The sequence below is a fragment of the Rissa tridactyla genome, chromosome 9, assembly GCF_028500815.1.
Source record: "Rissa tridactyla isolate bRisTri1 chromosome 9, bRisTri1.patW.cur.20221130, whole genome shotgun sequence".
NCBI lineage: Eukaryota > Metazoa > Chordata > Aves > Charadriiformes > Laridae > Rissa > Rissa tridactyla.
In genome coordinates this window covers 44,614,143-44,637,391 of record NC_071474.1, presented here as the reverse complement: position 1 = coordinate 44,637,391, position 23,249 = coordinate 44,614,143, and the positions used below count along the sequence as shown (strand labels likewise).

The 23,249-nt window shown below is 49.5% G+C and overlaps 1 protein-coding gene across 1 annotated transcript in view; it reads right to left on the bottom strand.

Moving 5' to 3' along the window:
* AR (androgen receptor) overlaps window positions 1-23,249 on the bottom strand; it is a 65,513-nt gene that overhangs the window by 7,316 nt on the left and 34,948 nt on the right. Inside the window, exons 3-7 of the mRNA XM_054215298.1 lie at window positions 16,930-17,046; window positions 9,656-9,943; window positions 1,841-1,985; window positions 857-987; window positions 137-294 (exon numbers count right to left, since the gene is read on the bottom strand). Coding sequence (XP_054071273.1) covers window positions 137-294; window positions 857-987; window positions 1,841-1,985; window positions 9,656-9,943; window positions 16,930-17,046 — 839 coding nt within the window. The remainder of the gene's footprint in view (window positions 1-136; window positions 295-856; window positions 988-1,840; window positions 1,986-9,655; window positions 9,944-16,929; window positions 17,047-23,249) is intronic.

Sequence of the window (23,249 nt, the reverse complement as noted above, 5' to 3'; positions counted from 1 at the left end):
TTGAAAACCTCCAGTGATGGGGACTACCACGACCCTGGGGAGGTTGTTCCAGTGAACGATCATTCTCACTGTAAAAAGTTTCTTTCTTATATCCTTTCTTATGTGTATAGATGGACATTTCACTGTCCTCTCTTACAGGATGCACGGAGTCCAGGACTTTGGTGAGCTGGTAAAATCGCCGAGAGCAGGAGGTAGGGTTCTTCCTCTTGCAAGCGATGATACGGTCAAGTTCCTTAATATAATTCATTCGAAGTTCATCGAACAGCTTCTGGTTCTTCAGGCCATCCACTGGAACTGGATGGAACAAGGGAAGGAAACAGTAAGAGTTGCCCAGAGAGTGGAGAGAATAAAAGAGCAAGAGGAAGGCTGGAGAAGTGGTCAGGGCAGACCTAAGAGGGAAGATCTGCCCACCAGCATTGCTTCTGCTATGGCCCTCACTCCGATCAGCTTGCTGGGCTACTGCTAACCCAAGGACCCTTGTTGAGCGCTCATTAAAAAAGAGAGGCAAGGTAACAAACTGCAGTGCTATTCTCCTGCTCAGCAGCTGATGCTCAGAGGTCCCCATGATGACAGCAGGTAGGCTGAGGAGCAACGTCCTGCAGGAGCTAAATGGAGAAACGCTGCACTGTCCATAGGTGGGATGGGCTCGCTGCAGGGCAGCTGGGTGGTGGCACCCTTATGCTTGGCAGCTCATTGTCTCTGAGCAGCTCAGCTTGAAGCAGAGAGGAGAACATCCAAAGCCATCCCTTGGGAAGTATGAGTACGTGCACATGCCCAGGGAAAGCACCAGATCCCTCTAGGGTGATACAGCGTATGGCAAGTGGAGATCCGTTGAAGAAAGGATGTGAGTACTTACTAATACTGAAGAAGAGTAGAGCCTTCATACAGAGAAACTCCTGGGGTGTGATCTGAAGCCACCCGAACTCCTGAGAGAGGTGTCGCATCCTGACACATTGGCTGTACATTCTGGATTTGTGCATCCGATACCTGGCAGGGCAAGGAGACCAAAGCGTTGATGGGGGGGAGGACGCACTCTGCCCAACCCAGCAATCCCAGCCTTGCCTGGCACATCCCCGCCGCCAAGAACCTGAGCTCTGTCTCGGGGGATGCTGGCAGCAATAGGACCGCCTGCGGGAGAGGAACGTTTTCCAAAATGCCCATGTCTAATCCTCTTTGTCTGGAACTAGATGACTACCTGGGATCTACAGGGTTTGTCTGAGTCTCTGCCTCCCTGAAAAACGACTGCAATGATTCACCAAATAGGCCACCTGCAAGAGATGCGAAGCTGAGCTTGGAGCTCTCAGAGAGAAGGTGTGCTTTTGCTTTCTGCTGTACTTACTGTTTTTAAGCTCTTCTACCTTAGCGTCAACAAACCCTCCCCAACTCTGAGCTGATGCTACACCAGAGAGAACCCATCAGGAACTTAACAATATACGTTTGCTTCTGTTTCTACTCACTCCGGCTGACCAACCAAGATGAAAACAGGAGCTCAAATCCCTCGGAAAAAAGGCAGGTCTGTACGGACCGGCCCTTCGCACCCTGCACCAGCACTTGCTGCTGCCCTGATGGAAGTCGAACCAAAGGCAAGGTTGAGGGAAAGGGAAGAAGGACCAGGAGCGACATTGCAACTCTCCTTATTGCTCCTGGAGATCACTGCAGAGCAATTAGAGGGGAAAAGCAGGGCCCTCCTATGTTTTGTTGGCCAGCTCTGAAAGTACGATTACTCAAGCTGTACATTTCATAAGCGCACTGGAAAGGACATTCCTTGTCTTCTTCTCATTTCTCACCTAATCTGACCCAGACAAAGCACACTATTAGGTTGTTGTTATTTCGCACTTACTCATTGAAGACCAAATCTGGAGCAAAGTAAAGCATCCTGGAATTGACGTTGGTGAAAGATCTCCAACCCATAGCAAAAACCATAAGGCCCATCCAAGAGTACTGGATTATTGACATCTGGTCATCCACATGCAGGTTGCGAAATCCTATTTAAAAAAAAAAAAAAGAGAGGGATGTTGCAAATTAATGTTGGCTTTCTGCGGGTAGCAGGACTGTTTTCGTGCAGGCTCCGGCTCTCCCGCAGGGCTCCTGTTATGACAAGGTGTTCCACAGCCTAACCTCAGCTCGTCCCAGGATGCACGCACAACCGTCGTGTCAGCAGCAAGATGCTCACGCCTGATGGGCAACTGGGAACAGCCAAAGCACTAAACTGGAAGGGGGAAGAGGGGATCCCCAAATGCAAGGAAGGAATAAAGAAAAAGCCAAGCAGCAAAGCAATTTAAAGGAAGGCATTGACAAGTGGTAATAAATGACATCTTCCCCCTAAGAGTCTCAAAGTTCTTCGCAAATTGTGTTTGAAGGCTTTGCAGTGAGGTGAACAAGCCTCATTCTGCAACAGATTGGACAAAAAAGATAGAGCAGGATGAGACTCAGTGACCTCCTGAAGTCCTGCAGGATAACAGGTCCCAGCAGGGGTGCTGAGCTGGTCCAGCTCCCCCCGCACCAGGCTTGCCCTGCCACAGCCCTCATTACCGGCACTAATTAGACACCCAAACCGACCGAGCCTTACTGTGCCATACGCTCCGCAGTCGCGGCGTAACCCCCAAAGCCTCCACTCCAAAACGTTCACCATTACCATGGGAGACGGTACGTCAAAAGTGAGTGAAATAAAGAGCCGACGAGGATTTGTTTGCTTTGCTCTGCTAACAGAAATAAATCAGCCGAAGGGGAGCGGGAGCCCCAGCAGCAATACAATTAACCGTATCACATTCTCCAGGCACTGAGGCAGAAACGAGCCCTCATTAACCAATTACCTCCTTTGGTGCAATTCTGGCACTTGAGGAAATAAGTCAAAAAACTGCCTTTATTTTCAACCCATTAGGACTTCACCAAATTTAAGTAAGTGGATTTTAATGCATAATGTTCAGAGCCAGCAAGTAATCCCAAAGGGCTTATCACATGGTTAACAGACTGTGGTTTCTCCCCTCAAATACACAATGCATTTATCTAATGACTATGAAAATGAGTATGAAAACCTCTGCTGCATCGCAAGCCAAACAAAAATAACAATTAAATTCAAACTGGTATTTCCAGATGGTGGTTCACAACTAAATCACAGGCATGTTTACAACACGCGCACAAACATCACCTCCAACACTGTACTTTTTTCCAGATACTTGTAAATAGTCAAATGTAATCTGGTTTCAAGAAAATCATATGTTATTTCAATCAAATATTAAAGCAATTATAACACCTCCAGTGTATAATTATAATCCATTGAGGCAAGCATCTGTCTCTTGCCTGGGAAGCTGTCAACTGCAAATGAGCACAAGTCGTGTTTTACTGTTGACTAAACTTGCTTTACGTTTGTACATGTTCCTTTCAGTTTTCATGTCCCCGGATTAAAAAAAACCCTGAAGCTTGGGTGCAAGTAGTGTCCTACCACACCTGAATAGGTGAGTTCCATCCGGAGGGCTCTCAGCTACTGGCTGAACATGGACCTTCTGCCAGCGAGAGTGAAACTCGTTAACAGCTCACGAGTCCAGACAACGCATCTGGGCAACACAAGGACTTCATAAAATCAGTCATACTCACCTCCAGGACATGTCTAACTTAGATATTCATATTTAATTACAATCCCATATGCTATAAAAAACCGTTCTATTTATCCAGTAAATACAGTCAGAGACGAATTCACCACCTGGTAAAACCTAAGCCATTCAACAGTGACTGCTTCCTTGAATTTCCTCCTGCTCCATAATTACCACTGTTCTTTTCTCTTGCCTAGATTTTCTAAAAAGATTGGGAAAACTTGAGTTGAAAAGGAGCCACGCTGCTGGCCCCTATAGTTGAGACTTTGTGATGAGCAGCCAGCGAGATGGTGCAGGGAACACTCCCACACTGGCACCAAGCGATGAGGATTAACGTTTCGTCAGTCTGCTGCACATTCGTCCCACCCCAAGTCCATAGAGTTGGGTTTTCCTTTTTAAATTGCTCTTTGAAGGAAAAACGTATCTGGTCCTCAGAGAGAATTAGCACAACACGCTCTATTACAAAAAAGGGCAAACATGAAACAGTAGATCAAACCGAACACAAAGGATCAAAATGTCTTCTGAAGCTTGAAGGAAGCTCTGAAGAAGGCTCAGCGCAGCCCTCCCAACAGCAAAGTGAGGACACACACCCCAGCGTGCTCGGGCGAAGGAGCTCCCCGGGAAAGATCATGGAAACATACAATCATAGAATGGTTCGGGTTGGAAGGGACCTTAAAGATCATCCAGATCCAACCCCCCTGCCCTGGGCAGGGACACCTGCCACCAGACCAGGCTGCTCCAAGCCCCGTCCAGCCTGGCCTTGAACCCCTCCAGGGATGGGGCAGCCACAATGCTCTTCACCACATAGACAAGAAAATCCTGCAAATACAAATGTATTTATGACAGCAGATGCTCCGTCCTCAAAAAAGATGCAAGAATGGCATAATAAGAAGTTGGGCCCAGGAGGTGCTGTAGAGCCAGAAATGAACGGCAAACCAAGGCGTGATGGAGAGGATGAGGTGGGGGAGGAGGAAGCCAAACCAGAGGTCTCTGGTGTTTGGCTTCCCTCATTGCCCATATTCTGTGAGCGAGGCCCATAAAACCTACTACCAAAGAGGAAACCTATACCCTGTAGGTGACTCGGAACAGAAAACATACCCATGAACAGCCAACTCTGTGAAAATTAACCCTAATTCTCACAAGGCATCCATCCCCCTGTTGCTGGGTTCAGCATCAACAGGACAAGGCTGCTGGAGACACCAATATCCATGGCAGAACCTCCTCATCCTGCTCACCCTGTCGTGGTGCTGCAAGCACTGCCTGTGCCCAGGCAAACCAGCGCCAAAGCCACCTCGGCAGTTCTCATCTAGGACCGGCTTTCCCTTAGCTACCCAGTATCAGCTTTTTAACGCATCTATGAAAGCATTTGTTGCACCTAATCTTTGCTATGAGAAGGATTTTGGTGCACTTGTTCATTGCCCTGTTAATTACGTTCACTGAAAAAAAAATATTTGTGCAAGCTTTATCACTGTTTAAGGAAAGATATTTGAACACAACACTTTTGTTGTTACAGGGCTTACGGTTTGCTTTCTGCTTGTCCACAAAAACAAGTTCTAGAAAGACAGTGGCCAACTTTTTCTAAAAGGAATCACCGCTTCCAGTTTCTGAGCTGAAATGCCTTCAAACAAAACTGGTTTTCAGAAACCAGATACCTATCATTTCACGGAAACCTCCTCCCTCCAGCCATCTGAGATGATGTATAGAATCACGGAATCATAGAATGAGTTGGGTTGGAAGGGACCTCTAAAGGCCATCTAGTCCAACCCCCCTGCAGGGAGCAGGGACATCTTCAACTAGAGCAGGTTGCTCAGAGCCTCATCCAGCCTGGCCTTGAATGTCTCCAGGGATGGGGCCTCCACCCCCTCTCTGGGCAACCTGGGCCAGTGTCTCACCACCCTCAGTGTAAAGAACTTCCTGATGTCTGATCTAAACCTGCCCTGCTCTAGTTTAAAGCCATTGCCCCTCGTCCTGTTGCTACATGCCCTTGCAAACAGCCCCTCCCCATCTCTGCTGGAGCCCCTTTAGGTTCTGGCAGGGGCTCTAAGGTCTCCCCGGAGCCTTCTCTTCTCCAGGCTGAACAACCCCAACTCTCTCAGCCGGTCCTCATAGGAGAGGTTCTCCAGCCCTCGGATCATCTTCGTGGCCTCCTCTGGACCCGTTCCAACAGGTCCATGTCCTTCAAAATGGCCAAAATCATTGTAAAAGAAAATAAATACAAACTTAATGCCACAATATATTGTTAGATTTTTAGTACTGGCGTAGTCTGAAGAGACACAAATAAAGTCACCTTCTACAGGAAGAAATCACAGCGAAAGTAAAATTAAATTTACTGGTGACTTGGAGAAGACCAGTGCACAACCTTTTTCTTGTGAATAATCTTAAAGCAGCGTAGTTTGGAAATAAATGCTCTATCTTCTCTCTTGAGACACTGCTGTACCAGAATGGTATCTTCCTAAGAGATCAGCAGCTGAACACCTCCCGTGTTACCATAAACTAGGGTAAAACTTAGAAAAACATTTCTAAGGTGAACAAGTACTCGGTTTCTATCTGGGAATTCTATTGCCTGGGGAATGGAAAAAGGTGCACAATTAATTGTATCCTTATACTTAAAGGGGGAGTAAATATAGTGTAAGGCAGTAGATTTGGAAAAGAAAAGCAAGCAATGGCCTGGAATACCCCTAACGCCCCAACCAACGGCAAGCACGCAGAGATTTTGCACCAGCTCTAATAAATGGATCCATGTCCCGTGATCCCAGGTGGGGTATTTCACCTGATCCCGGGTGCACCGAGCTGCACATCTGCCTCGCTGGCAGCAGACCCGCAGCAGCCCTGGCCCTTCCCCTGCTCTGCCGGGAAGCCGCCATTCCCAAACGCTCGCAGTCCAGTCATTTTTTTATAGACTGATTTCCGAACAGCTTTGGGAATGAACAAGACTCTTCATTTGCTGCCAGTTAAAACAGATCTTTAAAATAATGCCCTCGAGTGCTGATCTAAATTAATTTTAACACCTTCACTGAATTTATATACATGGAAAAGGAAAAATATGTACTCTTTTCAGTTACCCTGCAGTGGACAGGTTTTATGGATTTAATGAGATCTTTTAATTCTGTGTTTCAGCAGCTTTCTTGGCAAGCTGCGGTTATTCAATCTTTCCTTTCCAGGGAAACCACAGTTTGATTCTGCCTTCTCCTGTGCAGAATTTCAATTGCATAGGGTCCAAAGGGCCATACATTACATTCTCTCCACTGGACAGATATTGCTGCTGCGGGAACTCGGGATTCAGAAATGCTCCTGCCTGGTGCAGTCTTGTTTCTAGGACACCACCGAAACCTCACCGGAAGAAGTGCAGGAACACCTTGCTGCTTATTCGTCACTCTTGGTGTACAGGTGACGGTCAATGCAGGACGCGAGGTTAATAATCACCTATTAACTAATACTAATCTATTGCCAGTATTACCAGGCTGAGGGTCCCTCTCTTACAGGTGCAAGTTCCCCCTCCTCCCACCAGCAGCAGTCGTTGGGAAGTAAAACCTCTGCCTCTTCGCATTGATATGTATATCTTAAGTGACACGCAGGGCTGCTTATGCTTAGTTAAGCCCCATAAGTGCCAGATGTGCTTCATTAATGGGGAAAGGAGAAGAGAGGATAAAATTTCCGCCCTTACTGTTGACCTGCTGAGGACCAGGCAGCAGATGCCGGCTGCCGGGCTCCCTGCGGAGCGAGGTTTGGTTCTTGGCACCATAAACCCCGGCTGAGACACTGCTGTCGGCCCCGGGCTCTGTTCCTGCTACCGGACGAGGCCGGCTGTTCCCCGGCACTGCAGCGGCCGGTCAAGCCCTCCGGTCTGCTCCCATCCCACCTCCCCAGCAACGGCGTTCATTAAACAGCCTCCAGTCTCACAACAGACAGCGCGAAGATCTTGTTTGTTTTGATAAAAACTACTGCATCCCGCTGTTTTAAATTGCCTGGCTTTTGTTTCCATCACTTCTCCCCCTGCATGCATTCGCCCGCATCGCCCCTCTCCTGAGCCCGCCGGGTGCCAGGCTGCCAAGCCAACCTGCAGATCCGGGGACTGAAAACACTTCTGCTTTATTAACCAAAAAACTACTCTCTGGCTACGGTGTAGGATGCTGAAGGTTTACCCAAAAAAGCGAGGTGGCCGTGGTGTGCGCGGGGCAGGGCAGCCCCTGGGTACCCGGCAGTGGATGAGACCCACCTCGCAGCGGCAGCCGAGCTGCTGCTGGAGCAAAGGGACTGCGGAACCACCACCCGGGGCACCAGAAGAGCAACAGCGCTGCGGTTGTTTACTCCTTCCCTGGAAAATATCAGGAGAATGACTAAGTGGCAAATTTGTGGTTATTACTGTTGAATAACAGTTGGCACATGGTAGGGAACGGCTGAGAGAAAGCTGGGGAAAACAAAGTGGCTTTGCCTCTCGCCCCGAGCACAGTGATGCTAATGGTCAGGCCAGCACCAGTGGGATCACAGAATCATAGAATCGTTAGGGTTGGAAGGGACCTTAAAGATCATCTAGTTCCAACCCCCCTGCCATGGGCACGGACATCTCCCATTAGACCAGGTTGCTCAGGGATGGGGAGGCAGCCAGGCAGCATCCCACCATGCAGGAGAGCTGGCCTCCGAAACGGATCCCCTGCCCAGAGAGCAGGAACCGCTCTGACATAAGAAAATTAGAATTAGTTTTGCCCAGATGCCGTCGCCGGCCCCAGGAGGCAGCGGTGCAGCAGCCGGCACCGCCGCGCCGGCACAGGCCGTGAGGGAGCACCGCGGGTCGGAGATCCGGCGCAGCGCAGGAGAGCAAAAGCCTTTGAGGAGGGGGTTGTTAGGACAAAAGATGTTTTTTCAAAGCATTCTCCCTTTCCATTAGCGCTACCGCAGTTTTAAAACCTCAGCCCCCGGATTGCTGGCCAGGTTTGGTGGTGTCTCCGTGTACTTTTCTGAAGAAGTCTTGATGTCTGATGCAGATAAGCCAGAAGAGAAAGCAGGACTTGCCCCTGGTTTCACAGGCTAGGTGAACTTTTTCTGACCCAAGAATGTAAGAAAGAGAATGGGCTATTCTGCATTTAAGCATATTCAGAATAACACCCCTCCTGGAGCACCGGTGAAGCTGCTTCCAGGGGAAATGCTGAATTTCTGTGAATGTCGAATGTCTGACTATAGATTCGTCACCAGGTTTTGGCATACAGTGGCAAACTTATTTTGCCTCAGATTCCTCCTTTGGTCGTATCACCCTGCACATAAAGAGCAGGATCCCTGTTTTCTGCGGCATTTCCTGAGGAACGGGGCCAGGGTGAGGAAGGCAGCTCAGGATCATCCCCACGCCCCGGTCTCAGGGATGCTGGAAGCTGAACTGGATCCTGCTGCACCCAATGATCTCGGTCTTCTGTAATTTCACTCATTCAGTTGGCAGGATTACGACATGCAACAGGCAGCATGTTCCAGACTGGAAGCCTCTACGCTCAGAACCAAGGAGCGTGTTCAATAAAACACATCTATCACCGGGATGTTTTCATTTACAGCACCCGATATCTCCTACCGTTTGGAAACTTTCCGACCCTAATGTACTCCCATCTCACGACTCTGAATGCGTCATAAATATATTCCAGCAGCCTGCCACGCAAAGACAACCTGACCGCCAGGAAGAAGCCCTTTGGGATTTTGTATCTCTCCTGCTCTTTTACAATTAATTGGCTTGTGGAACAGAGAAATGACAAGGAAGGCTGTCTCCCAGCTCTCAAGCCTCATCTCCTTTCAGCCCGGTTTACCCCATCTCACTTTCACATCATGAGATGGCACAGTTCACCTGGGGAATTTACCATTTTCACCACTTCACGCAGGCTACAGGAGACAAACCTGACGCTGCTGCAGCCTGCTTCACGGAGATATTACACAGCCAGCCATATTGTGAAGATGCTTCTCCAAGGAACTGTACGATGGTGGGACGGGAGCTGCAGACCACCTCCTTGGAAACCCACCCCAGGCAATGCAAGCAGGGGACTTTAGGAGCATGCAGGGAAGGGATGGGATTTGTTAGTTTTCCTCCTCACCTGGCAAAGCCTTTGCCCATTTGACCACGTAGACGAGCTGCCTCTCCCCGAGCTCATTCAGGCTGGTCAGCAGGTTGGAGAAGGAGTCCGGCTGGCTGTTGTCATGGCCGGCACACACCACGCCAGGCTCAATGGCCTCCAGGACGTTGAGGAAGATGGGCTGGCACTCATACCCATCAATGTGCGTCATCACCATCTTGGGAGCTTGCTCCTCTGTGGGGCTGGATAAGCTGACTGCATCAGCATCGTCTTGTGCCTTCAGGTTACCCAGCTTCTTCAGCTTGCGGGCTGTGGAAATGATACATTTTAGTGTGAGACTTAAAAATAAAAAAGAAGCTTGAGGTTTCTCAGCCTCCAGCTCCATCACTTATATTTACAAGGAAAGGGAAACTGATGGCCAGCAGCAGCTACTCCTTCAGTGCACGCCGCCCAAAGAGCACCCCGGCATCGCAGACCTCATGTAAGGACAAAAGGGAGCACACGTTGCACAAGGAAATCTATTTGCTCGTTAATTTTATATGGAAAAGAACAAGTATTATTTATCCCCAGCCGTGACTCGTCTCACATTAACTCCCACTTAGAAATGCAGAGGAAGAACTGGGGAAAAGAGGGAAGAGGCAACTTGATTCAAACAACTATTCACAGGCAATTAAAAAGGGAAACAACGCAAGCAAATAAACTCAGTACCTGGTCATGTTCCAGGGAAAAAAGCCAATGCACTTGGATGCTTAAGGGGGATTGTTGTTGGCCAGATTGGAAGTGGAATGCAACTAAGAGAAAAGCCTTCTCCCTGCCCAGGGCTCCTGCAACGCCCGCTGCCCTATAACCACGCTCTCCCAGCTGGGTCACTACTCTACAAATATATTATGGAAAATGCATTTTAAAAGCCAGCAGGTGGTCCCACTGCTGTTTCCCTGGAGTCGCCCCAGCTAGCCCACGGACAAGGAGAAGACTCGAGCAGGGGTGACCAAGTTCTGCTGGCCAGCTTCAAGACCAACGTCAGCAGAGGGGCCGTGTGGGGTTGGGAATGGAGGCAGCCAACGATTGTGCCCATGTCACCATGACGAAGTGTCACTCCCGTGCACCCGGCTCTTAATTACAGCTGCCAGTCTGCTAGCAAGATACAGCCGGAGCTTCAGATGCGTGACTTCAAAGTACTTGAGAGTTAGTGTTCACCTAATTTGATATCTACACAATGGTGTTCAGCACAACACGGGCTGGCAGGCTGCTGCAGAGAGGAACAGCTTTCACCCCTTACCAACTCCGAAAATCCCTAATTAATTAGAGAAAAAAAGCCAATCGTTTAATTCACATGGAAAATACAACATCAAACCAATTGCCCTTGGGGTTTTGGCTCCTTCATTACATGATACTTATCTCAAATTTCCTTTCAGCTGTAATTAGAAAAATAAGCGGCAAAACATAAAAATGTCAAGTTAAAGAGCGGCTTTGTAAATCAATTCAGAACATTGATCTTTAAGTAACGTACTTTGGATCATCTACTGTACGAGCAATTAAGACAAGGCTGCTCTGTAAAAAAAAGGAGGGGAAAAGAGGAATAAAAATAAAAGAGAGCAACAGGAAAAGGGGCTGCAGCGCAGCGTGACATCCTTCGGCTCCTTCAGCGTCTTCCCAACGCTCTCCTCTCTAACCCTGGAGAGACGGTCCCTGGGACAGGGACGGCACTGCTCTCCCGGGAAGCTGCGCTCGGGTTTTGTTCCCGACAAGCACCGTGGGAGGAGTGGAGCGCAGAACACTGACCCGCGTTCCTAAACAACCTGGCGTTAATTCGGGATGTACCGTTAAGTAAGGAGGTACCGGGGCTGACTCCACCTGAGGCAGAAACCACATCTCACGGTCGCGGTTGGCGCTGGACCTTTAGAGACGAGAGTGCTGCTAGGGAAGAAAAGCTCCCAGGCTTAAAAGAAGAAATAAAAACTGAACTGTATCTTCCAAAGATGAATACTCAGTGCCCATCAGGTCCTGCGCGTAACTGGAGCCAAACCCACACTGTATAAAAGACGCACATGTTTTGGCTTTACTGTTAATTTTTTTTCCTTCAAATTGAATTATCTAGTACTAAAAGATATCGAGTGAAGTAAGCAGAGAGCAAGCAACCACCCAGCGGGCTCTGAGACCGCAGCCGTAAACCAAACCCCTCCGTGCCGGAGAGCAGGGAAGGTGGACGATAACTGCTCTTATCAGAGGGGCCTCATGTCTGTGCCTTCCAGGAGCAGTTCTTCCACAGATCACTGAAACACTGACGTGACCAGACACAGAAAAGCTTCAGAGGGAAAGAGTAGCTTATATTCAGTCTAAAATCTACGGTTTACAGCAGGGCTCTAGGTTGTTAAACTGCCATGCTTATTGTACCCTGAAATTCAGCGTTGCAATGGCCTTACTGGAACCTTCACATTTATTTTAAAACTAAAGATATTGGGGTCCAGGCGGAGACCTGAACCTTCTCACAAACACAGCTTTGAAGACACCAGTCCTCCTGTAGTTGAGCCAAATACTTTTGCCTTAACTTTGTGTCACCTGCGCAAAAAACCTTTTTGCTGGCAGCTACTGGGAACAAAAACAGAAATAAAAAAAAAAAAATCGAAATCAAAGATGTCTGTTACTCTTTTATTCTAGGATGAGCTGAGCTCGGCGCTGTACTTCTGCAAACTGAGGTGGGACGAAGCCCAGCACGTGTGACCCCAGCGGCAGTTTTACCGGCCCGGCTGGAGCATCTGCAACTCGGCTCGGGCTTAACTGGGAAAGTATCATACAGGTTCGGAAAAAAAATTTAGAGGGTATAATTATACGGTATCACAATAAAACACTGACCGGTGCATTCACCCTAGGGAGCACGCTATAGAGAGATTATCGACGCGACACACATTTTAAGGAATTTAACCGGCCCATCCTCCTGCCAGGCATTTCTGAAGCTGGTGAAGGAGCGCTCTGGGCTCCACAGCATGGATTCTTCACGAGTGCTGGGATTCAGAGAAGTTCTGGGGACCCGGTAGAAAACTGCTTTTGCACTAGGAATGTCAGATACACCCTGCCAGCCTCAGGCACCGCCGACTGATTTCAGCTGCCGGCAAAATGACAGAGAAGCTGAAACGGGACCTGGCATATCCTGTTCTTCAAATTTGTTATTAACATCAACCAACATGTGGCTTGTCAAAACCAGACCCTGTCAAGATATCAATCTTTTCCGGCACGATAATTTTAGTTGATAATTATAGTAGTACTGGTATAGCAGACATGTCGGTCGGGCCCACACAAATTGAAAAAACTCGAGCGATATAAAATCAGACGGTACCGCTGAATGATTTTAAATCACGCCGGTGACACGTTTCAAAAGCAATAATAAATGTTGAAGGAACATCAGACAGGTTCGTTTCCTATAAGGGTTGTTCATGGCCCTTTGCTAAGTGAATATCTACATTCATTCCAAAAAGAAAATCAACCATTTCCACTAAAAAAGCCTGTATGACAATGCATGGATGAGAAAACAGTAATGACCGTTAAGGGCTGATCATTGAAGAGACTGATCAAGGTCTGCTGCTAAGCTCAGTCTATTAAAGCAAAGTACATTTCCCTGTAAGCAGACATATCGAGCAACTGAAAAAATAAGCCATATTCAGTGGATGTTGAATTCCATCCTCAGAAGCCTGAACTTGCACCAAAAGCTGATGGAGAAAGCCAGCGGCCTGAGCCGGCAGCACAGTTCAGCGGACGCAGGACTAACAGGATCCCGTGTCTGAAGAGCATCTTCCCAGCGCCTTTAAGCACTGATGCTGCTGGCACTGGGAAACTGTGATTCAGTTCACCGTACGAGGGAGTTGTTTGCAAACTGCAGAAGCCGTAACAACAGCAAAGATAAGACCACACACCTTGGAGCATAGAAGTAAAGAATTCTACCTAGGTGGTTATGCAGAAGGCTAAAGGGTTATTAAGTCGCAGCCAACAAATACCCACGGCGGGGACAGAAATTCAATAAAAGTAGTTTTTTCAATCTAGCAAGCAAGGCTGTAAAAAAGATCCAGTTGCTAGAAATCAAGGACAGACAAGATGAAAAATGAGGTACATCTATCACAACACTGAACGTAATTAACTACTGCCACTGCATGGGAAAAAACGTGTTAGATTCTCCACTGCTGGAAATGATTACATTGATAACAAATGCTTTTATAAGACATGAGCTCTGTCCTAACCACTGCAACCGGAACTGAATTAGGACTAAATACAGGTATGACTCATGCCTCAGGATTTTACAAGACATCGGCAGTTATTACAGTAGTTTTCTAGTCCTACCATCAATGAAATGAGCGGAATTTTACATGTTTGGGAGGTTTTGCCCCAAGACGGGACCCAGAGGGAGCGCAGCTGATGTCGGGCAGCACAAGCAGGCTGCCAGCTCCGGCCGAGGGCAGAGCCGCATGGTTCTCACAACGGGAACAGCCTACGCAACCTCGCTCGCCACGATCAAAATGCACAGGCAGCATTTTAAAGGAGGTGCCTTAAATCCAGAGCTCTGCCGTCCAGGATGACCATAAGTCAGCAATGTGCCCTTGTGGCCAAGAAGGCCAATGGCATCCTGGGGTGCATCAAAAAGAGCGTGGCCGGCAGATCCTCCCCCTCTGCTCTGCCCTGGTGAAGCTGCATCTGGAGTACTGGGTCCAGTTCTGGGCTCCCCAGTTCAAGAAGGACAGGGAACTGCTGGAGAGGGGACAGCAAAGGGCTACCAAGATGATGAGGGGACTGGAACATCTCTCTTGTGAAGAAAGGCTGAGGGATTTGGGACTCTTCAGTCTGGAAAAAAGACGGCTGAGGGGGGATCTTATCAACACTTATAAATACTGAAAGGGTGGGTGTCAGGAGGATGGGGCCAGGCTCTTTTCAGTGGTGCCCAGGGACAGGACAAGAGGTAACAGGCACAAACTTCACCATAGGAAGTTCCATCTCCACACGAGGAGGAACTTCTTTACCCTGAGGGTGGCAGAGCCCTGGCACAGGCTGCCCAGAGAGGTGGTGGAGTCTCCGTCTCTGGAGACATTCCAAACCCGCCTGGAGGCGTTCCTGTGCCACCTGCTCTGGGTGACCCTGCTCTGGACGGGGGTTGGACTAGATGATCTCCAGAGGTCCCTTCCAACCCCTGCCATTCTGTGATTCTGTGATCCGTGCAGGCACCTGTGCTCGCAGCAGGAATTACTGCTGTGGGAGAGGCAGGACAGTGCAGCAGCAGAACCGAGCATGTGAAACTGGCACATTATCGCTTTGGGGTTTGGGTTTTTTCTTCCCCCCCCCCCTCCCCCCCTTCTCTTAGGCTTTACACTGTTGATCAGGAGAGAAGATTCTGTTTAATGGATTTCAGCTTGCAGGTCAGAGTGATCTCAATCAATAATGAAGTGCTTCGACATATTGCCACTCTGTGCCAAAGCAGAGAGTCCTAAATAAAGTATTCAGTGTGTGTCACCTCCTCCTCCCATTAAACATACTGAGAGCTGCAGGTCTGCTGGTCACAGGCGGCTCTATTATACCCTACAAGCGACTGGTAATTAACAGGCAGCTAAAAACAACTGTTTGGAGCTTGGAAGCATTTTCAAATGCTCTGCCTCTCTACTGTGGGAGAAATAACTGTGGACAAACTCATAGCATGCATGTTTTTAACAATTGCCTTTAAACCGACATTCAAAACAAATGTAAAACAGACGAGGCAGAACAGGTCAGGGTGACCCAAAGAGCTTAAGAAAAAAAAAAGGGGGGGGGAGACGACAACTATCAGTATTAGCATTAATTTTGTCAGCGTGTCCTGCAGAAGGTGGCTACACTGATGTACGTCTTCTCTTACTTAAGGAAATTTCACCAGAAAAGAGGACTTCAAAATAAGCATAAGGACTTGTTTTGGATGCCGCTATGAAGCCCATCTGCTGGCTGCAGGCGGGAGAGCTGGGTTTGGCTCCTCACCCCTGTCCCCCGGCTCGGGAGCCCAGCAAACCCATGGGCAGGGTGGTGGTGACATCCCGGTTCCGACCCTCCCAGGCAGACAAAGGAAGTGTCCCGCGGGAGTCTCCCTGCTTCCACTGGGAAGCCACGGCTACAAACAGCCATGAAAATGACTGTCATCAGGAACTCCTGCCAGAAGGCGCGCGGGCAGGCGTGGCGCCGGGACAGGCTCCTCTGCCCTCGCTCCCTCCCAGTCGGGCTGGATGACTGGGGCTGGGGACAGAACCGGTGAGGCAGATACTGGGGAACTGAGTCGGAGATAACCCCCCGGTAACTCCAGCGAGGAAACTGCCTGCTTGGTCACACCAGGTGGATGGGGCACCTCCCTGCTGCCCTGCCGACCGCACGCGTGTGTTGGTGCCTGAGCTGTAACAACTATTCTGGGGAGAAATAAAATGATAACCGCTGCTCCTCGATGAGCAACAAACCAGAACCTTGCCGGCAGCAAGTTCTTCGAGACAATGTTCCAGCAGTCCAGCAGCTCCGGGAGGCACTGCCCATCCCAGCAATGGTGGAAGTGTTTAAACTAAAATGTTGGCCCAGTTAATTAGCCAGGGCTCCCTGCTTCCCACCACGCTGTGCTGATGCTGCCAGTGGGTTTCCTTTCTGCATCACCTGGGACTCCCCTCCGCTTCGCTGTCAGGGGCCTTTTCATCACGGCTCAGGTCCATCAGCTCTGTTTTCCAAGGTATTTTCTTCCTCACTCTCACATCAAATGCACCCAGAGACGAGCCACCCACTGAGCTACATTGTATCTTCTGAGATTTTGAGCAGAAAACCTCACATTTTGGATACGGGCACTCTGACAGGTTTTGGTAGAGCTACAGGTTTTGGAACAAACGGTAACAAGGATCTTTACCAGTGACACAAGGAGCAACTTCCATTCAGCAAAGAAAAACACCGGGGCTGTAATTTTATAAAGAAAAATACCCCTTTCTTGCCTAGGAAAAATGATCTTAAAATGGGATTGCTCTGTTGAAGGAGGCTTTGGTGTGAGCGAGAACCCATCTTACCCAGCCATTGGCATTTTTTCAGATTAACAAGGTTTTAAATTAAAAAGCATGTTTCCTGAAACTCAAACAAAAGTTTAATGAAATTCACCGTTTTGGTACTAGAAACCTGCAAATGTTTCCCCAAGCTCATTACGCTCCATCAGCCTCATTTATTTAGACATTTACTGATCATTAATATACCAAGTACATTCGTTATCTGCAGGATTAGCCCGGCGTCCCCAGCCCATCGCAAGGACCCGGGGGACATTATTCAGACAGTACCTCCGAGCGTCATCCCAGCTTCATAGCACTTCCGCAGGCGGCAGGACGGGCAGTTTTTCCTCCTGAACTTGTCGATGGTGCAGTCGTTCCGGCTGGCACAGAGGTATTTCTGTTTACCTACAAACATCAGCAGAAATGGCAGATGAGTGATGGGTACCGATCAGACCAGGTTTTACAAGGAGAAATGGGCTCAGCCTTTCTCGGTATCACCGGAGAGGAGGATGGAGAGGAGAGGAGAGGAGAACGGAGAGGAGAGGAGAGGAGAACGGAGAGGAGAGGAGAGGAGAGGAGAGGAGAGGAGAGGAGAGGAGAGGAGAGGAGAGGAGAGGAGAGGAGAGGAGAGGAGAGGAGGATGGAGATGGAGAGGAGAATGGAGATGGAGATATGGAGATGGAGAGGAGAATGGAGATGGAGATATGGAGAGGAGAGGAGAATGGAGATGGAGAGGAGAGGAGAACGGAGAGGAGAGGAGAACGGAGAGGAGAGGAGAGGAGAGGAGAGGAGAGGAGAGGAGAGGAGAGGAGAGGAGAGGAGAGGAGAGGAGAGGAGAGGACCATATCAGTGCTGGTTTCCCAGTTCACCCCTCAGCAGGAAACTTAAGTTGGAAGTTGCTATCTTTTGGGAAAAGAGCTCTGCTGCTACAAGAGTGGTTCACTGGCAGATTCACACGCTTTGTACGAGAGCTGGCTACCCAAAATGCAGATGCGGTCACTGCTGTTTTGCCATACTTCAGCATCCCTCCTCTGCCCGCCCTGCCGGCTGCCCGGCGGCACTGCTCCTCTTGACTGGCACACGGCGGAGGCTTTTAGACCAAGATGCCCAAGGAGAAAAACTGCTCCGCACTATTAAGCACAGCAGAGGTAGTCAATAAACAGCAATTAAAAAGTAATGAAATACGGATAGTTTGGTTCTCATTTTTTAAATGTCATGCATCTATTGCTTGGCTTTTTGCTCTGAAGAGCTGTTTTTCTCACGGAACGCCTTCAAAACACAGTGTGATCCTCCTGCCACGGCACTTACCTACAGTTTGCTGAATGTATTCCCCAGACAGTGGCCTTCCCTCTACAACCACGACTCTCTTTACAGTGCTTTTTGGGGCTGCAGTATTTTTTTGTGCCATCCATTAATCCTAATCGGGCTTGTTGTCTGCAGGTTACAGACACTGGGGTTGGGGAACCGACTGCATGGGGAGCTGCTGCCCCACAGCAACCCATCAGGAAACTGGGACCTTGAGATTCCCTGCAAGAGAGACCCTGAGCAGCAGCAGGTTTAGGGGGGCTTGCAGAAAATTCAGAAGTTACTTATTGTCAAATTAACCGGTATCTTAGACTCACCCTTTCCACTTGTTTAGAGAGCAGCCCTTAGAGCTCCAAATTTCATCTTTTTTTTTTTTTTCCACCGCCTCATTGGCTAGACGTGCCGAGAATTAACTTTCCTTCCTGACTCATCTTTTGTTTTCTTGTCAAGTCTGAACACGTTTACTGGATCAGGATTTCTCTGTTGCTCTTCATACCGTTCCAAACTAAACCATTGTCAGTAAATAATAGAGCTGTGCACCTCACAGACTCTGCGTAAGCAGCCGACATGGGAAATCAGTCTATATCTAGCTTAACCTTTACTTATCATCCTGCAAGCGTCTGCTTTCTATATTCTTATAGAAATAGCCCTTTGGAGTCATCAGAGATCCATGAAAAGGATGAGGTTGAATCTAACTGCTTAATGTACCAGTTTTGACAGGAGATGCACTGATTTGGGGGCACTGATTTCACAGCTCCTCACCTCCCCCACACACATAACCACAACTTCTGGAATCCGAAAGAGCGGCAAATTTTTAGCAGCCCAGTATCACAGACCTCACCGGCCCCGTCTGTTGCTTCCCCGTCGCCCTCCCTGCTCCAGAGAGCAGCTTTGTTTCCTGCGCCCTGGGGTACCCACGGAAGGTCCCACCGCTCCTCCCCAGCGCTGGCCGCCAGCTGCAAGATCCCTCCTGCAGCCCCTCATCACAGGGTCGCAGAAAAGTCATTATAAAGTTCGGCGTATAAATCCACTCCTCCTCACGCTGCCTGTGCATGGGGCTACGCCAAAGCGCTGCAAAAACACCATGCGTTTGCACTTCTTGGGATCGTCCCCATTAAAAGCTGATCACTACACCACCCTCAGTGCCTTCGCTGTTAAGACTGGAGACATAATGGGGCAAGAGTGCATTACCTGCAGCACGTGATACCTCGCTAAACCCTTTTAACACCACTCTCATCGGCACCTCTTCTCGTCCCCCTCCCTTGGCTCATTACCAGTGTTAAGGACACTTAGTCAAGCCTCAGCAGCAGTGACTACACCAAATCCCAGAGAATACAAGCACCATCCTCCCTTTCAACAGTTCATTGAGGAGGTTGAGTAATAAACAACTTCAGCGGAAACTGGGTTACATGGAGTTATTTTTGTGCTATGGGAAACGAGTGCCAAGGCCATAGGCTCTCCACTCGACCTCTTTACGTGCATGCATCAAACAAGAATGGACGCCCTACTTTCTCAGGCATGGGCATGGAGAGCTGTAAGGTGATTTTGCTCTCCTTCCCCTCCAGCTGCATTGCAGGATTCCTGTCTCGTGACAACGGCTGACACTGGAATGCTCCAGAGCCCATCAAAACCACCACAAGTACAAAATGGCTGGGGCTGGGACTACTGGGAAAGCTCAAGCCCGGCTCACGGGGCCAACTCAGCCTCTGGCCAAGGCTGTCGGGCTGCTGTGAGCGATGCTGCTCTGGAGCATCTGCACAACCCTCCTGCTCTCCCCTCGCCCGTCGGCTCCTGCTCCTTCCCTATCTTGCCTCTCTAGTCTAAACTACAGCATTTTTTGCAACAATAATAGCTCAAAATCTTTAAAAAGGTCAAGCCTCTCCTGTGAATGGCTTTAGGACGGGAAGGCGGCACAGTCACTGCCCGAGCTCCCCAAGGACGCTCCAGCGTCAGGCGCAGCTCTATCTAAATTCCTCTTCCAAGAGGAGGAACATCCACCAGCCCCAGCCCCCTCCTCCCCGCCACGCTCCGGGCAGCATCCCCACACGCAGGCTTGTCCCCCACCCCGCTCTGTCCCCCCCCCAGCACCTGTGGGCACCCACAGGAGGGGAGCGGGGGGCGGAGGAGATTTGGGGACCAGGTTCAAGCCTTGCCCGATGAGGCAGCCGTGCTGTTTCCCCATCCATCAGCTCTTCAGCGGCATCCGCCGCCTCTGGCACTGCTGGGAAGGGACAGGGAGAGGGAGCGATATCCCACCAGGCAGGTCCTCAGCGCCCGCGGCCCTCCCGGATCGCTATGCACGAATCCGGCACATTTTGAAGAGTCTTATGACAACTTTACCTCCCTGCCGATGGGCTCAGATGAATGCAAGCTTTTAAGTTGCATTCAACAACTCACCCTACGGTCACGGTACAGTGATTTTGCTGAAATAGAGAGGGCCTGCTTCCTGGTTCACAAAATAAACTCTTTGGGGCAGGAATCGATTTTCTGCTAACTGTACATGCATAGCCTGGCACCGTTTATTTTAAGCTGTTAGCCATTAACAAAAAGGGAAACAAACAGTCATGCAAAGGCTATTCATAAGCCTGCTGTTGCTCAGCATGAGAATAAGCTGCTTTTTCATCTTGTCCTAATTCCTAGGGATGCAGAGATTCCCCGTTTAACTATTGGGAGAAACCCAGTGCCCTCATCACTATTAACCCAGCTGGGGATACCGTTTGTGAAAGCAATCCATGACCTGGGAGAGGGACCACACCATGCTGCTGCCCTGGTGAAGTCAACCGTCCTGAACTGCCTGCGCCCGTCCCCTCTTCTCCACACCGCAAATGTATGCCTTGGGAAGCCCCCTCTCCTCCCCTGCCACTCCAGACACTGTTTGCCATACATGCAGGTGAGAAGTGAAGCCACAAAGGTACTCAGCACCCCTCTGCTTTGTCAGACCAGCACGGGAATCCCAGGAGATCAGTACTGTGCAAGCGAGCTTCCTGCAGGCTGCTGTAGGTCCCCCCTTAAATGCTGCTGTACCACTGCCCCCTTCGCTGGGAACATCCACCCCCGGCTCCCTCCTGTGCCCCCTCCACACCAGGCAGAAAGATGCCTCTGCCCCCACCGAGAACTCCTGCTCATCACCTGCAACGAACGTCGGGAGCAGAGGCAGTAGGGGAACAGCAGTTCTCCTGCCTCGACTGAAAATAAAGATTTATGGAGAAAGACTAGTTGCTCACTCCAGAAAAGTTATTTAACTAAGTGCCTGTTGCCACATGAATTGTTGTGCTTAGAATAGCTTTCTCTTCCAGAAAGCAATCTAATCTCTGCAAACATCTGGAGTAAGATTTATGACTGTGAATTAAATGCCTTTTGGAAGAGAGATATATCCTCGTATTTCAGGGCATAAACCAAATTATAACAGCTGGGGGGTAAGGCCAAGCTTTCTGAGAAAGCAAATCCTCCAGGGTCTCTAACCACAGGGTCTCTAGTGCTCTTCTGTAAAAACGACTAAGCCACTATTAATAAACTGTCTTTGCAAGGCCGTTTTCTTAATAGTCACCTGTATTAACCAGAAGAGTAAAGAAAACAAAAGGAAAGCATCCAGCCCCAGTGACGGCGTGCAGCTTTAGCACCAGTTCCAGTTCTTTCTCAGGGCAGCAACTACAGCAGCCTGCGGTGGCTGGGAAGGCAGCCTGGCTGTGGGAAGAGCAGGCGGGAAGCTCTCCAGGGAACCTGGAATGATGGTCTGAAAGTGAAAACATTAGCCAGCCAGAGAAACGCCAGCATGGAAGTTACAGATGTTGGTGAACTAACAGCATGAGCAGGTAACAGCTACAAGAGACAATCGAGCAAGAAGCCCGGAGCAAGCCAAGGCTAAATGACAAGCTTTAAAAGCAAACAACTACAGGACTGTGCAAACTGAAATGGCTTTATTTTAAAGATGGTTGAATCATAGAATCATAGAATCTTCATGGTTGGAAAGGACCTTTGAGATCATCGATTCCAACCATACACACACATAAAAAAACCCCCACAATCTCTGCCACTAGAGCATGCCCTGAAGTGCCACATCTACACGTTTCTTAAACACCTCTAGGGATGGTGACTCAACCCCCTCCCTGGGCAGGCTGTCCCAGTGCCTGACCACTCTTTCAGTAAAGTCATTCTTCCTAATATCTAACCTAAACCTCCCCTGCCGCAACTTCAGACCCTTTCCTCTGGTCCTGTCATTATTCACCTGGAGAAGAGGCCAACACCCACCTCTCCACAACCTCCTTTCAGGGAGTTGTGGAGGGCAATGAGGTCTCCCCTCAGCCTCCTCTTCTCCAAGCGAAACATGCCCAGCTCCCTCAGCCTCTCCTCATATGACTGCAAATCCTGCAAGCAAAAAGGTTTCAACTGCTCAGCTCTCTGGCAACAAGACAAACCCATAATGTTTGAAGTCACGAGCCTGCTTGAAGTCAAACTGTCTGCTTCAGGCTCCGACCAATGCCACGGCTGACACTTCACCGACAGCTCGCTGGAGCGCAGGCTGAAGCCACGAGCAGATGCCCGTTCATGGCACAGCGCAGAGAGCGGCCACCTCTCCGGGCACCCGGTGGCCACGGACCAGGTCACCCACAGAGAAGCACTGCTGCGCCGGGGTGGTCTGTGGACACCAAGAGGCGAGAGAAGCAATCCCACCTGGCAGGGAGACACACGGGAGACAGCCAGCAGGCTGTGCCAGGAGGGCCTGAGCCTTCCAAGGGCTGCTTATTCCACAGTCTGCTCTTCCCGTGGATTTTTAAGGCCAATAATACCCAAAGGGTAGTGAGAAACCCACCACTGCAGCAGGAGCATCGTGGTGCTGCAGCACCACGGAAGTCTTTTGCAGACGCAACTCTTTCACTTACTGACAGACCGGCCACGAGAATAAGAAGAACTATAAAACATGGTGAGGGTCCTGGAAAACAGTTAACTTTAACTTGTCATCCTGGAAACTGGCAAGAAACCATTGAGTTGGCCCGGAGACATTTCTCCGGCGCAAGTCTAATCCCCAGCAGGTCAGGAGGTAGAACAATAATCCGTATAGAGAGTGACTGAAAGGGAATCGGGACAGACTGCACAGCAGTCTGGCTGTTAGCCCTCTAGGACATTTGCCAAATGCCGTGTTATTTTTTTCATTTAGCTCTCTGCTATTTCAAGGCAGCCCCATCAGGAACACAGCCTAAAGCACCCCAGTCCTGCGCTGCCAGGAACGCTGCACCGAGGCAGCTCTGAACTGGCCAAGACAGCCACCAGGTCTCACACAGTCCTGGAGGGATGAGGAAGGTCTA